The 12506-nt window shown below is 38.9% G+C and overlaps 1 protein-coding gene across 1 annotated transcript in view; it reads left to right on the forward strand.

Annotated features, from left to right (window-relative positions):
- SCIN (scinderin) overlaps window positions 1-10982 on the forward strand; it is a 47796-nt gene extending 36814 nt beyond the window's left edge. Inside the window, exons 9-16 of the mRNA XM_057372136.1 lie at window positions 1058-1179; window positions 1360-1450; window positions 3789-3959; window positions 4454-4631; window positions 5102-5223; window positions 6880-6957; window positions 8259-8319; window positions 9243-10982. Of these exons, the coding sequence (XP_057228119.1) occupies window positions 1058-1179; window positions 1360-1450; window positions 3789-3959; window positions 4454-4631; window positions 5102-5223; window positions 6880-6957; window positions 8259-8319; window positions 9243-9376 (957 nt within the window). The 3' untranslated portion in view covers window positions 9377-10982. The remainder of the gene's footprint in view (window positions 1-1057; window positions 1180-1359; window positions 1451-3788; window positions 3960-4453; window positions 4632-5101; window positions 5224-6879; window positions 6958-8258; window positions 8320-9242) is intronic.
- Window positions 10983-12506: the final 1524 nt, after the last annotated feature.

A 12506-nucleotide genomic window follows, 5' to 3' on the forward strand; every position in this document is an offset into this window, starting at 1 on the left:
TCAATTTTATATTTATATTCAGTTGTTTAGATTAACACTGCATTAGTGGAACTGTTACTTCTAGCATTGGAAAGCATACGTTGTAGTAGGAGGTGAATCCCTTTATCAGCTGTAGGCTGCATTGTGTTCTTTTGGTGCTTGTGAAAAATGTACCTGTTATCAAGAGAAATCAAACAGCAGAAATATTCCCCCTTCTGCACAATACCTTGTAAATATATATGTCAAATATGATCCTTAGYCTAAAGGAAAAACTTCAAGCTCATATCAGCTTGAAATCTGGAATGGGAAGACTTGCCCTTGGAGCCAGAGATCCATTCTGTGTCTTTATGCATGTATCCAGTCTGGTCTCTGGAGAAAACTTCTTTGTCCCCAGTGTGTCTCTCAGATAGCCTTTACTTGGAGAGAAAAAGGTGACTGTACAGTGTTTCTAGATATGTTCACATCCCACTTCAGAACTATCTTTGGACTACACAGGGGCTGGCAYGGCATTGGATCAGCGTGGCCTGTAGAATGCAAATTGCATGTTGGGATTCCAGAAAAAAAAAGAAGGGATGAATACCTACGATCTTATTGGTGTATTTTCTGTGCTTCTGACCTCACGTGTGGGATGGCCCAGAGGCTTGAGCAGCCAACAGTTACCTGAACTGAGCTGTAGTGAATGAAATAGGAAGAAATCTGCCTAAAAGTATGTTATCTGACTTCAGTGTGCCTCTCCAAAATGATACATTAGTTTTATGATGAATCATAATGTTGTGCCATGTCATATCGTCACCTTAAGATGTTAAGAAAGTAAGTTGAGCATAGCATTATGAGTTGATCATGTGACAATAAAGCATCAAAACAAAGAAAAGTGTATTGCAGTCCCTTGTTGATGGTCATCATTCATTCATTCAGTGGGCACAGGGTGTATCTACYGACTTCATGAAGAATCCTCCCCGTTTCTATTCAGTAACACTTGGGAACAGAAAGGACACTAAAGGGATAAGATAGTAAAATGCTTTGTGAAGAGTCTCAGGATGAAGGTCAGCAATCTCCAGCAGTTTTCTTCTTTCCCCAGATCTGGCGTGTGGAAAGCAGTGGCCGAGTTCCTGTGGGACCTGAGACATATGGACAGTTCTATGGGGGCGACTGTTACATTATCCTCTACACTTACCCTAGAGGGCAGATCATCTATACATGGTATGTCTGGTTGCCTTTGCACAGATCTGCAGTGTGTGGATGTTATTTTATGTTGACTAGATGTCYTTTTGAGTAGAGCACAAAAATGTAAGATTGTTCACTGTGAATTTGTCATACAGCATAAGCTCTGGGTTATTTTCAAGCTGAACTTAACCATTTCTTTCTCCTTGTCTTCCTCAGGCAAGGAGCCCATGCTACTAGAGATGAACTGACTGCATCTGCATTTCTGACTGTTCAGCTGGATCGGGCATTAAATGATCAGGCTGTACAGGTTAGTGTCTTCTGGATAAAATCCAACAGACCTTGTGATATATACAAATTTCAATGAGAATTGAAAGGAGGAGCTATCATTTAAAGACTGAAAATGTCAGTTGCTCAGATCTATACCAAGCCAAGCACCATGGGATCCTGAAAGTTGCCAGAGATTGCCCGTTTGAATCATCGTTCCTTATGCAGTTGCCAAAAGAGCACAGATATGTCAGAACCTAAAACTGCCTTTTCTTTCCTTTGACTTCAACTGTTTTAAAATTAGTTTTTAGTCCTGCAAAGACTTACAGACCCTTTGCATGGCCAGTGGAGACTGAATGGTAAGACTGTCCCAGGGCAACTCAGTCCAAAGTARGAGTCTGATAAATCAATAGCCCTGTGGGAGCTCCCCTGTCTCTTTCTGATTATGAAGAAAGTTGTGATACGTAGCCCAGACAAGATAGGTGACTTTTAGAAGGCCAAAACTGGGAGATACGAAAACCACAAGACAGAAGAGGAAAGCCTGCAGAATTGTGCAACAGGGTCTGACTTTTCCTTGCCTTATTGAAGAACATAACTTGGGTTTTCCCATCCCATAATGCTTGCAGCTCCATGAAAGTGAGATACACGCTCATATGCCAAAATGGGGTGTGCAAGGCAAGGCACAGGACATAGGCATGTAAAAGATATTAGTATATAATCAAATCCTTACCTTGGCTGGGTGTGCTCTCCTTACATCACTACTGAGAAGTGGTGGGTATATAAAGACGTGACAAGTCTCTTTTCACAGAAATCTCAAGCTTTAAAATGACAAGGGGCAAGCAGAGATTTTCCAGGTAGCAGGAGATAATTCTGTGATTCCCATTTCTTACAAAAGCAAAAGGATTCCCCCACCCACGAAGGTACAGTTAATTCAGATGGCATCCCATACTTTTAACCACTAATCAGTTATGATTTCTGATTGAAATTACATTAATGAAGGATTAGAGCACTTGTAGGTAATTACTGCTTGAAACATTCCTAACATGTGTTCTATATTTGGACAATGTGATCCTGCCTCATACCTACGGCTAATGTTAATCTTAAAGTAATAACAATATTACTGCTAATAACTGCAATAGTAAGGTGCTTAAAAAGTCTTTTTATTAAAACTGAAGGAGATCCATTTCACTGCAGTAGACGTGATTCTATAAAGTAATTTGAGCCTGCAGTGAGTTTAGGAATATATGTGTGTGTACATATYCATATGTGTATATATGCACATATGTATGTACGTATGTGTGAATATTTTTATGCAAACTAATAGAGGACATTACCTATGCTCAGCATCTCTAGTAGCATTATTTGAACTCTTTAAKTGCGGTATTTTGTATGGTCACTAGATGGCATGACAGTACAAATGACGATTAAAAAGTTGAGCTTGCAGGAATGTGTTTCACTCTGCAATTTTTGGGGGATTGGGAATTTTTGAGTTTATTTGGGTCGTCGTTTTTTTGGGTTTTTTTTTTTGTGGTTTGCTGTTTTTCTCCCATTTGTAAAATCCTGCTGCATTTTGTCCCTTACAAGTATATGCATCCTAGGTTATCCTTGTCAGACAATTACCAACCTATCTACCTGTGAAATAAGTAAAAACGCCTGCTCTTGCCCAGTTGCAGCCACCCTCCTTCCTTTATTTCCCTTTCTTTCAGGCAGTGAAAGGTAGGGAGTTGCAGCCCTCCACCTCAGCTGGTGGTACTGTTATAAAGGAAGATTAMATGGCACATACAAATAACTTTCATCGTAGATTAACCTAAAAATAGTAGTTCTTGATAGTGCAATGTGTTTTTTTAGAGGGCASTAGCATCTTTTGCATCTGTAATGGAAATTCATTTTCATCATCCATGTTATCCTCTGGAGGAGAAATTTATGCTTGTGTTTTTCATCCTCTTGCAGATAAAATACATATGGAAATAATGTATAACATGAACAACCACTCGGTTCTGCTTAATTACAGGGCACCTAAACTTCCAAGATAGTTTTTCAGGGGAATTAAGTCATTCTATAAAAYACTATGAAATGACAGTTCTTTTGAAAATGAGTGATTTCCTTATTACAGTAGATAGCAGCCATTTTWATCAGCTAAATATTGTGTTAGAAGTTAGAATCTTGTCTTTGTGTCAGCATGATTGACAAAAAAATCTGACAAATGCTCTAACTCTATATGTCTGGAACTGTATTTTTAGATCTTTTCAGCTTGCCATTTCTCATTTTTGCTAACATACTTAGCATTATTGGCTGACATCCCCACAGCTATTCAGCAAAGACCAAAAATAACCACTTACATCCTTTTGTTTCTTTTATTGCATTTTTTTACATATGTACAGATCCGAGTCACTCAAGGCAAAGAGCCTCCACATTTACTGAGCTTGTTCAAAAACAAACCACTTATTGTCTACAAGGATGGGACATCCAAGAAGGAGGGTCAGAAACCTGCTCCACCAACACGACTCTTCCAAATCCGCAGGAACCTAGCAGCCATTACTAGGATTGCAGAGGTAGGGTCACCTGCTACATAAGCCAGCTATTTCTTCTGGGAAATGATAGACCTGCCATGAGCTTCTCTGACTAATCTTGTTGGGYAATGACATCTGTAGGAATACAGAACTCCAAATCCAATGCACCGCTCTATTTGACGAACCCATCTAATAAACCAAAGAGAATAAGCTGTAACTGGCTGGAACCAGTCTACATTGTTCAGAGGAACTGTGTGAATACACACAGTGAACAGTTACTTGGCAAAGAATAGTCAAGAAGTSAGCAACACCTATGAGATGGTCCTTCCTACTGCTAACAATCCTGCAAGTTTTGCCCTGCGAGTCAGTTCCCTGTCTTGAGTTCTTGTCTAATTTGTATAGGTATAAAACTAGGGAAGAACTGAAGACCAAAACCATAGCAGATTAACACATCTACACATTTTATATAAACATGCAAAATAGTAATTACATTATTTGAAAATTTGAAGAATAAAACAGTTTCTTTTTTAATCTAGGTTGATGTTGACGCAATGTCACTAAACTCTAATGATGTCTTTGTTCTGAAACTGCCAAACAACTCTGGCTACACCTGGGTAGGAAAAGGAGCAAGCAAAGAAGAGGAACAAGSAGCTCAATACATTGCCAGCATTCTCAAATGCCAGACTGCTAAGATYAATGAGGGCCAGGAACCAGGTTTGTATGAGGCCATGTGGCTGCAAATAGACAGCTGARAATACACAGCACTGCATGGAAACMGTGGGYTTGGATTAGATATTAGGAAAAAATCCTTTGCTGTAAGGGTGGTGAGGCACTGAGATTGGCCAAAGTRGTAGATGCCTCATCCCTGGAAGTGTTTAAGGCCAGGCGGGATGGAGCTCTGAGCAACCTGTGTACTGAAAGTTGTCTCTGCCCATGGCCATTCTATAATGGCATTGGAGCCAGATGATCTTTAAGGTCCCTTCCAACCCAGGCTATTCTATAATTTTATGGTTCTTTCTAGGTATGCAACTGATACTGGTATTTTGACAAGTTGCAGGAAGTAGTGTAAGAAAATGTATTCAACAGCAAAGAGATTGTTTGAGGATTTTTGAAATACTATCTAAAAAGCTAAAACATCAAATGTTAAATCAGCTGGTGAATAAATGATGCATTATGTATTTTAGAGGAATTCTGGAAAGCACTTGGAGGTAAAAAAAAATACCAGACTTCATCACAACTCTTGACAAAGGCTGAAGATCATCCCCCTCGCCTGTATGGTTGTTCGAATAAGACAGGCAGATTTATTGTGAGTATATGATGGATACTTTCCTCTCAGTTTAATTATATAGTTTCTGGTATATTTTGCCTTGGAAGTCACTGGTCATTAAATGAATTTGGGGATCTGGCTCAGTTAGGCAGGCTTGGCAAGAGCTAGAGATTGGACATTTGGTGCTTTAAACAATCCAAATGCAATGGGTGAACAGAATAATTAATACTGCAGAAGTTTGCATGCAGAGCCTGCACCAGCCTGGAACTAGCAGATGCAAAAAGATAAGGCATGTGCTCAGTCAAAAGCAATTTAATTCTTGCAGAGCATCGCCAGATTGCAATCAATTTGCTGAGAAAGTACAGGTCAGTGCCTTGCCCCTTACGTGTTTGACAGTGGTGGCGAGGAAAAGAAATGCTGCTTGCCAGAAATCCCTAGCAGTCTGAAATTTTCCACAGAGATTTAAGATGTGTAATTATGCCTTTAAGGCATTGGCCTGTTCTCAAGGAGGTAGGAAGACCTACTTCCATGGCAGAAATACCCAGAGCTATGTACTAGGTATTAAGTATATGATTCAGGCTTAAATTACTTACYGTATTCTGGGAGGGCGATGCTGTGTCACCATTTGGCAAGGATGCACTCATTTTTATGTGAGGGACATAGCYGGCAGTCTCCTTAAGGCACAGCCCAGTCATTTGGAGAGGAATAAAACAAATAGGATCCTTTAATAAGGACTTTAAAATCTTAYGAGAGTAGCAAAGTGTGTTCTTCTAACAAGTTTCTAAAATGCTCCTGGGAAATACAGTAATAGGAACCAACCTCTCTGTAGTAGTCTGCTGGGAGCTATGGACTTTCTTTTTATTTTAAATACCCTCCAAATTCTGTGAAATCCCCTCTTTTCTGTAGTATTTCTCCTGTAATTGAATGAGGTCCCAGAAGAGACAAGTCAGACCACTCTGACCTTCTGGCCACCGTAACACAGGGTGGGGAAAAGGAATGTCTTTTGCACCATCTGCTTGTCATCCCTTTAGCACTCCTGCATGACCACACAGAGCCAAACCCTTAACAATCCTTTAAAAATAGGAACTAYTGGCTACATAACTAAATCYTTTTCTCATACAGAATGATATTAAMCTGCCTTTCTGTCTGCCTGTACATCCTTGGAAGAAGCAAGCAGTCTGCCTTTTCTWTGGGGCCTAATCCTCAGTGGCTTAGTCAACTGTAATGTCCCATTGTCAAGTGACTGGGAAGCTTGGTTGGGTGTGTGTATTTCATCACTGAGCTCACCCATCGTAAAMCAAAGCAGTTTCTTTTCCTAATTAATGAATGTAAGCTGCATGAATGTATTAGCTGGTAACACCTTGCTTGGTTCAAGGTGCTCTATAGAAATTTCCCAGTCTCCTTCTGGTAGATCTCAGTCCCAGCTTAACAGTCAACAATTACAGTGTAAATCTTTGCCTCTCCTGAGGAYTTTATAGGACATGCCATTATGTGATTTGTTTCCTTTCAGAGAAATACGCTTAACACATTCCTCAAATTGGTTCAGGGCTTGATCCTTTAGGAGCAAAAAAAAWCRCTCATCAGTSTCTGTACTTAACATTATAAGAATAGCTTAGCTCTTTGCAAAATTGTATGTCTTGATAAATCATTAAAAATAACCAAAAATAAACCCTCAAAACATATTATCCTTTCTAGATTGAAGAGGTCCCAGGAGAATTCACTCAGGACGATTTGGCTGAAGATGATGTCATGTTGCTGGATGCTTGGGAGCAGGTGAGCTGTGTACTTGACCACTGWTTTTTTTGTGTAAGGATAATATATTCTTAATCACTTAGTTCATAAGATGGGAAGAACAATCATCTTGAGAGAATGGAAGCAGTTTTGTTTTAAAGCTTTAAATTACACAAAAGGAGTTATATTTTTTGAGCTATATGATGTGCTAGTGTGCACACGTGTGATTGAATTTCCAAGCATAGTGCTAGAGCATGGCTGGCACTTCTTATTTAAACCAATGGAGTCTGCAAGAATGTAAGGCCCAGTAGTGTTCTGAAAAGGTTCTCAATAGCATTCTTGACTTAATCACAAAAGTTTTGTTAAAAGTAACAGCATTAAAGGTGTTTAGAAGCCACTAAATCCACATAGTTGCAGCACCTACAAAAAGTCCTAGTAGAGAAAGGGACGAACAGTAGGCCTTTACAAAAATTTCATCATACCAGAAACTGAATAGAGGGTGACAGAAATAATCTCCATAGTTTCTTAGGTYACTGAAAACTGAAAATGTAAGAGCTTTTTGAATGACAGGCAAGCTCACTGCAGATGTAGAGCATCTTGTTTCTCACCGTACATTATCTCTACACTTCCTCACCTCTTGGAGGGAAGGGGAAGCAGGCCTATGCCCTATTTGTCTTCAGCCTAACCCTTAAGGAACATAAGGCTGAGGTTTTTGGAAATAGGAAGGAACATCCATGGCCCATGCAGAAAGGAGTGATGGGGGATTATGGGGGAAGAGCTGGATGGAAAGGAGTTGGAACATACTGACTCAGGTAAGAAGAAAAGAAGTCTTGAAACATGTAGCTGGTTTCCAAGAAAATCCTGCCGGAAAAAAAAAAAAAAAGAGGTGTACAGGATTGCAGATCAAGGCTCTTGGGTTGTGTTGTTGGGTTTTTCAGTGTGTTATCTAGCAGTCACCCAGGGTAGCACAGATCACAGGGCACAAATGTTGATGTGCACAGAGTTCAAACCAGAGATAATATTACTACCTGCACCCAAAGAGCAATTTCCTTGGCAAAGTGTAAAAARTACCCATGGAAAAGGTAATTAGAGTGCCTTTCATCAGAATGAATAAAGATGTGGCCTTCCGGTGTCATAGAGAGCAGTGACATCTCAGAGGGCAAAACTACACTTTCTCACAAGGGAGAAAAAACATCAGTTGTGGTTTGGGAGCGCTCTGTATCTCTGCAGTCTTTTCACAGAGTATATTCTTTCTCCTRAAGGAGACAACTATTTTGTACTTTACCGCCTGTACATAACATCCTTACAGCACCAGGGGAGTTATACCTTTCCTCTCTTTGCAGGTTTTCATCTGGATTGGGAAGGAYGCTAATGAAACTGAGCGACAGGAATCCGTTAAATCTGGTAAATCAAATCAGTCTGGCAGATTTCTGAGTGAAGTAGCATCAATATTATCTAACGAAGAGGAAAATACGATGTAGAAGAAATGTAGTTACATTTACAGTGTCTAAAAGTGTTACTGAGCTTATTAGGATTTAATACAGGAGATTATTATTTTCACCTTTAAATGTGCTTTAAAACTTGGTAAGGTTATGAAGGATAAAATTAACCAAGATAGCATTATTGGGCTGCAAAGCTTTTTTAACAATGTGGAGGAGAGCCTTATGAAAAGTAACTGCACTGAAAAGAGAAAGAATTTAAAAGGAGGTCGCTACTGACCTGCACCCTTACTAATGTATATAGAGAAARGATTGCCAGCAAGTCCTTATGGTCCCACACTTCACTAAGTTGAATTTGCAGGAGGAAATTCCAATTACAGAACAAATAGAACAAATTAAGCCAACTTATGTGGCATGTACCTACTTGAAAAATCATGTGTCACCCCTGGTGTGACTTCACATAGCTGAGTTATTCTGACAAAGCTGCATGTATTTCCCTGGAGCAGCTAGGGTCACCTGGCTRTGTTTTCCTATGTATAGATGTCATGTGATGTCAAGGGAAACTACGCTGGCTTTTTCATAAATAACATGGGAATGAAGCTTGTGCATCCTCACAGCACCAGCATTCTCCTGTTTAATAGCCAAAACCCAGCTGTATGGCAACAAAGTGAACAGARGAGCAATCCTCTGTTTTAATTTCATGGAAAATTCCTTCACTGCCAGCTGGAGAAAATCAGCAATTACCTGATTATCTCATTGCCTTTGAAATGATTAATTGAATACTGTATTATAGCAGCCYTGTGTTCTTTCACTATGGCTTTTAATGTATTTTTGATACCAAAGGAATGAACTAATACATTCCATGTTTTATTTCCTCTCTGTTTTTAGCCAAACGCTATATTGAAACAGATCCTTCTGGCAGAGATAAGGGAACCCCCATTGTAATTGTGAAGCAAGGGCATGAACCCCCCACATTCACAGGCTGGTTCCTGGCTTGGGATTCCAACAAATGGAAGAACTGATCTCTCCAAGGAGACTCCAGCTTCAAGCCAAAGAATGATCAGAGCCTAGCTACTTTCTAGTTTTTTTAAGCATAAGCTTATGCAACAAGACGATGCATCTGTTGTTACACTTTCYTGAGCTTTGATGTATTTCTGTGAACACCTAGGAGTTCTCAGAACTGGAAAGGATAAATGATAATTGTAAACTGTCCAAATGGGGTGAGTGGGGCTTTTCTAGTAGTAAATACAGAGAGTGCTACCAATCTTTAATCTTAAAAGAAAAAAACACGCTTTCTTTAATCTACTGATTCTTCACACAGAAGCTGTGGATTAGTTTATTTTAATGGGTTAAAATGGATCAAATTGTGCTTTCACTTAAAAATCCAAACTAATGCCACAGAAATTCCTTTAGATTAAGGTAAACATAATACTGTGCAGAATTTGACCTGCTAGYGGACTAACTACTGTAAGGATGGGCCTGGACCTGATTTAATTACTAGGCCCACATATTGCTACACTCACTGAAAATTTCAGATGATGTCTGGCCCACAGTGGGARCTGTGGCTCACAGGGGGCTGGTAAGGGATAGGTATTTTGAGAAAACTATACTTAACATAGTTTGTTTACCCTGTTAATACATATACGTGTGGAGCTTTAGACTGAATGCRATTAGAATATGAAATCCACAAAGGTTTTTTTGAGGACTGTSTAGCATAATGTAATGAATTCATTTWGATTTATCTCTGAACCAGTTCCAGCTCCACCAGGTCTTTTTAACTAAAGCTCTTGAACATGTTGTAGTGCGCTAGTGCTTTGAAGTGGAAGCAGAAGTAACAGCTTCAAAAACACATACTATGCCTTAACCAGATTGCTCTTAAGCCATACTTTGCCTCAGTTGCCTTACTCAGCAGTACTCAGTTCTTCTTCAGCATGTTCACCTAACTGTTCACCTTGTTAGGTGCAGGATGTCTTTCTAAATTTATATGCAGGTCTTAGACAAATATCAAGCACATCAAAATCAAGGAAACCCCTGGTTTCAGTAGCATTTCTGCGAATCCGGAGTGTAAATATGTGCCACAGAATATGGTCTTCTCTTTTCTCAGTCACACTTACTTGGGCTTTTTATTTTTTTTTTTTATTCTGGTGAATTGAAGAGTACATTTTCAAAGTGGTTTTTATTTGTAACTTAGCCAGAAAAGTCTACTTAAGGGGAGTGGGGAAACTTCAAATCTTTGGCACTGCTTTGATCACTTATCCTGTAATGCATGTTTTAAACAACAGTTTGTACAGCTGTAAATCATATCAATGTGGCTTTTTAATGACAGCATTTCAGCAGTTTTATTATTCTTATAAGTTAGGTTGGAAAGTGAAATTTTAGACTTTTTAAAATTTTTTTAACGTGCTTGGGATTTTGAATCTCTAATGCAAAAGGGTGAATTTAGTCTGAGCTCATAATATGACAAAAGAATTGTGAAAGTAAGATTAATTATAGGAGTTTGTTAGCTTTAAACATTTGTTTAAATGTTGCCTAATATAGCTGGGCTGTATCTGAATGTAATTTCACTTAAAATAAAGTTACAAAACCCCATATTCTATATGCCAAGCTGATCTTCCTCTCTCTGACATATTGTAGGGCAATGCTTCCACTGGTGTCTAGCAAGACTTCCTGAAAACCCAAGTAGCTGCCTTCACTTTTAGATGGACAATGCTGTGAGAAGTTGCTTGTTTTTACTTTGGTGCCATTTTATCCAATGGAAGCTTAACTCGTGTCAACAGTTTGACAGTTACAAATCTAAGTGAAAATCAAAGAACTGCATGTTTATTAGGTTRTTTTCATCTTTAAGAAAAAACACCATTGTTGTTAATCAAACTCTTTGATTTTATAGCTTTATGCTTGCAGAATAATTGACTACAGAAGTAACTATTTTATCAAATAGGAGGAAATAGGTTTATGTTTTTAAAGGATACGTCTTGTTTTTTATTTGTGAGAGTAGATAAGATGTCCTTCTCCTGCTGGAAGGAGAACAAAGACATTTTCAGTGCCTCGGCCACTGAGCCTATAATTATCTGACTGTTGTCTTCAACACATACATATGATTCTTCTCATTTTTAAAAAATAACAGTTATAGTAGCTTCTGAACCAAGGACTAGACAAGATTTGCCCTTCTTGTACATAAATATCTTCCGGAACACTGAGGGCTCTGAACTGGCACAGTCTGCCAGCATATTCTCCAGCACTGTGAAAGCTTCCTTTCAGTTCCCTCACACAAGACAGAGGAGCTTTTGTAGTCTCCTGGCCTGGGCTTTTGAGTTTGTAATACATTGTTCTGGCATGTTGATTACTGATGTTGAGAAGAGCATTGAGAGCTCATAAGGGAACAGTGTTCTCCACTGGGCTTTAAGCACAACAGCTGCTAGCAACATTGTTCTTGRGTTTACTTGCCAGTGAGGAAGTTTATTTTTCATACATACATGCACAATGCACAAAGATGTATTTCTTTCTCTCAAGAAGAAGAGGAGGGAGGACAGACAGGATGGACTATGAGTGCTAGGAAATGTTAAAGATTAAACTTTTCAGAAAGTATTTATGCACACAACTTCATAAATACACATAACAATCCTATCTGCCTTGTTTTCACAACAGAAAAAAAWTGTGCAGGTCTATATATAGTCAAGTTCAATCGAGAATAAGTTACGTCTTGCAGTATTATCACACAGTAATGGCAAAATTACACCCTGATTTAGGGGTTTCATTGTGCCACCAAAAAAAAAAAAAAGCATTCATGTTCTATTGGTTGTTAATGCAGCATAATTTTCAATTTTTATTTTATTTCATTGCAGCAAAAAGGTGTTAGGAATCGTTAGAACTAAGAGGATATCATAGTAGTATGTAGTGTTTATATTACATAAAATACCATAATCTTAGAGTATAACTGCAGATTRTGCACAGGACAGGAGCCAGCTTCTGGAATCACTGCTCTAAATACCCATTCTAAATAGAATCAGATCTGCTGTAAATGATTATGTTAAATGCAGCTAAATTCAATTGAATGGTTTGATTTCTTGCCAGCGCAGACTCACACAGGCTTCAACTGCAGCAAGAAAATACTGGAGATGGGAGATGGTGGACAGTGGGATTAAGGTACTATCT

This window comes from Malurus melanocephalus, unplaced genomic scaffold (assembly GCF_030028575.1).
Source record: "Malurus melanocephalus ecotype Western Australia unplaced genomic scaffold, MMel_1.1 scaffold_164, whole genome shotgun sequence".
NCBI classification, from domain to species: Eukaryota; Metazoa; Chordata; class Aves; order Passeriformes; family Maluridae; genus Malurus; species Malurus melanocephalus.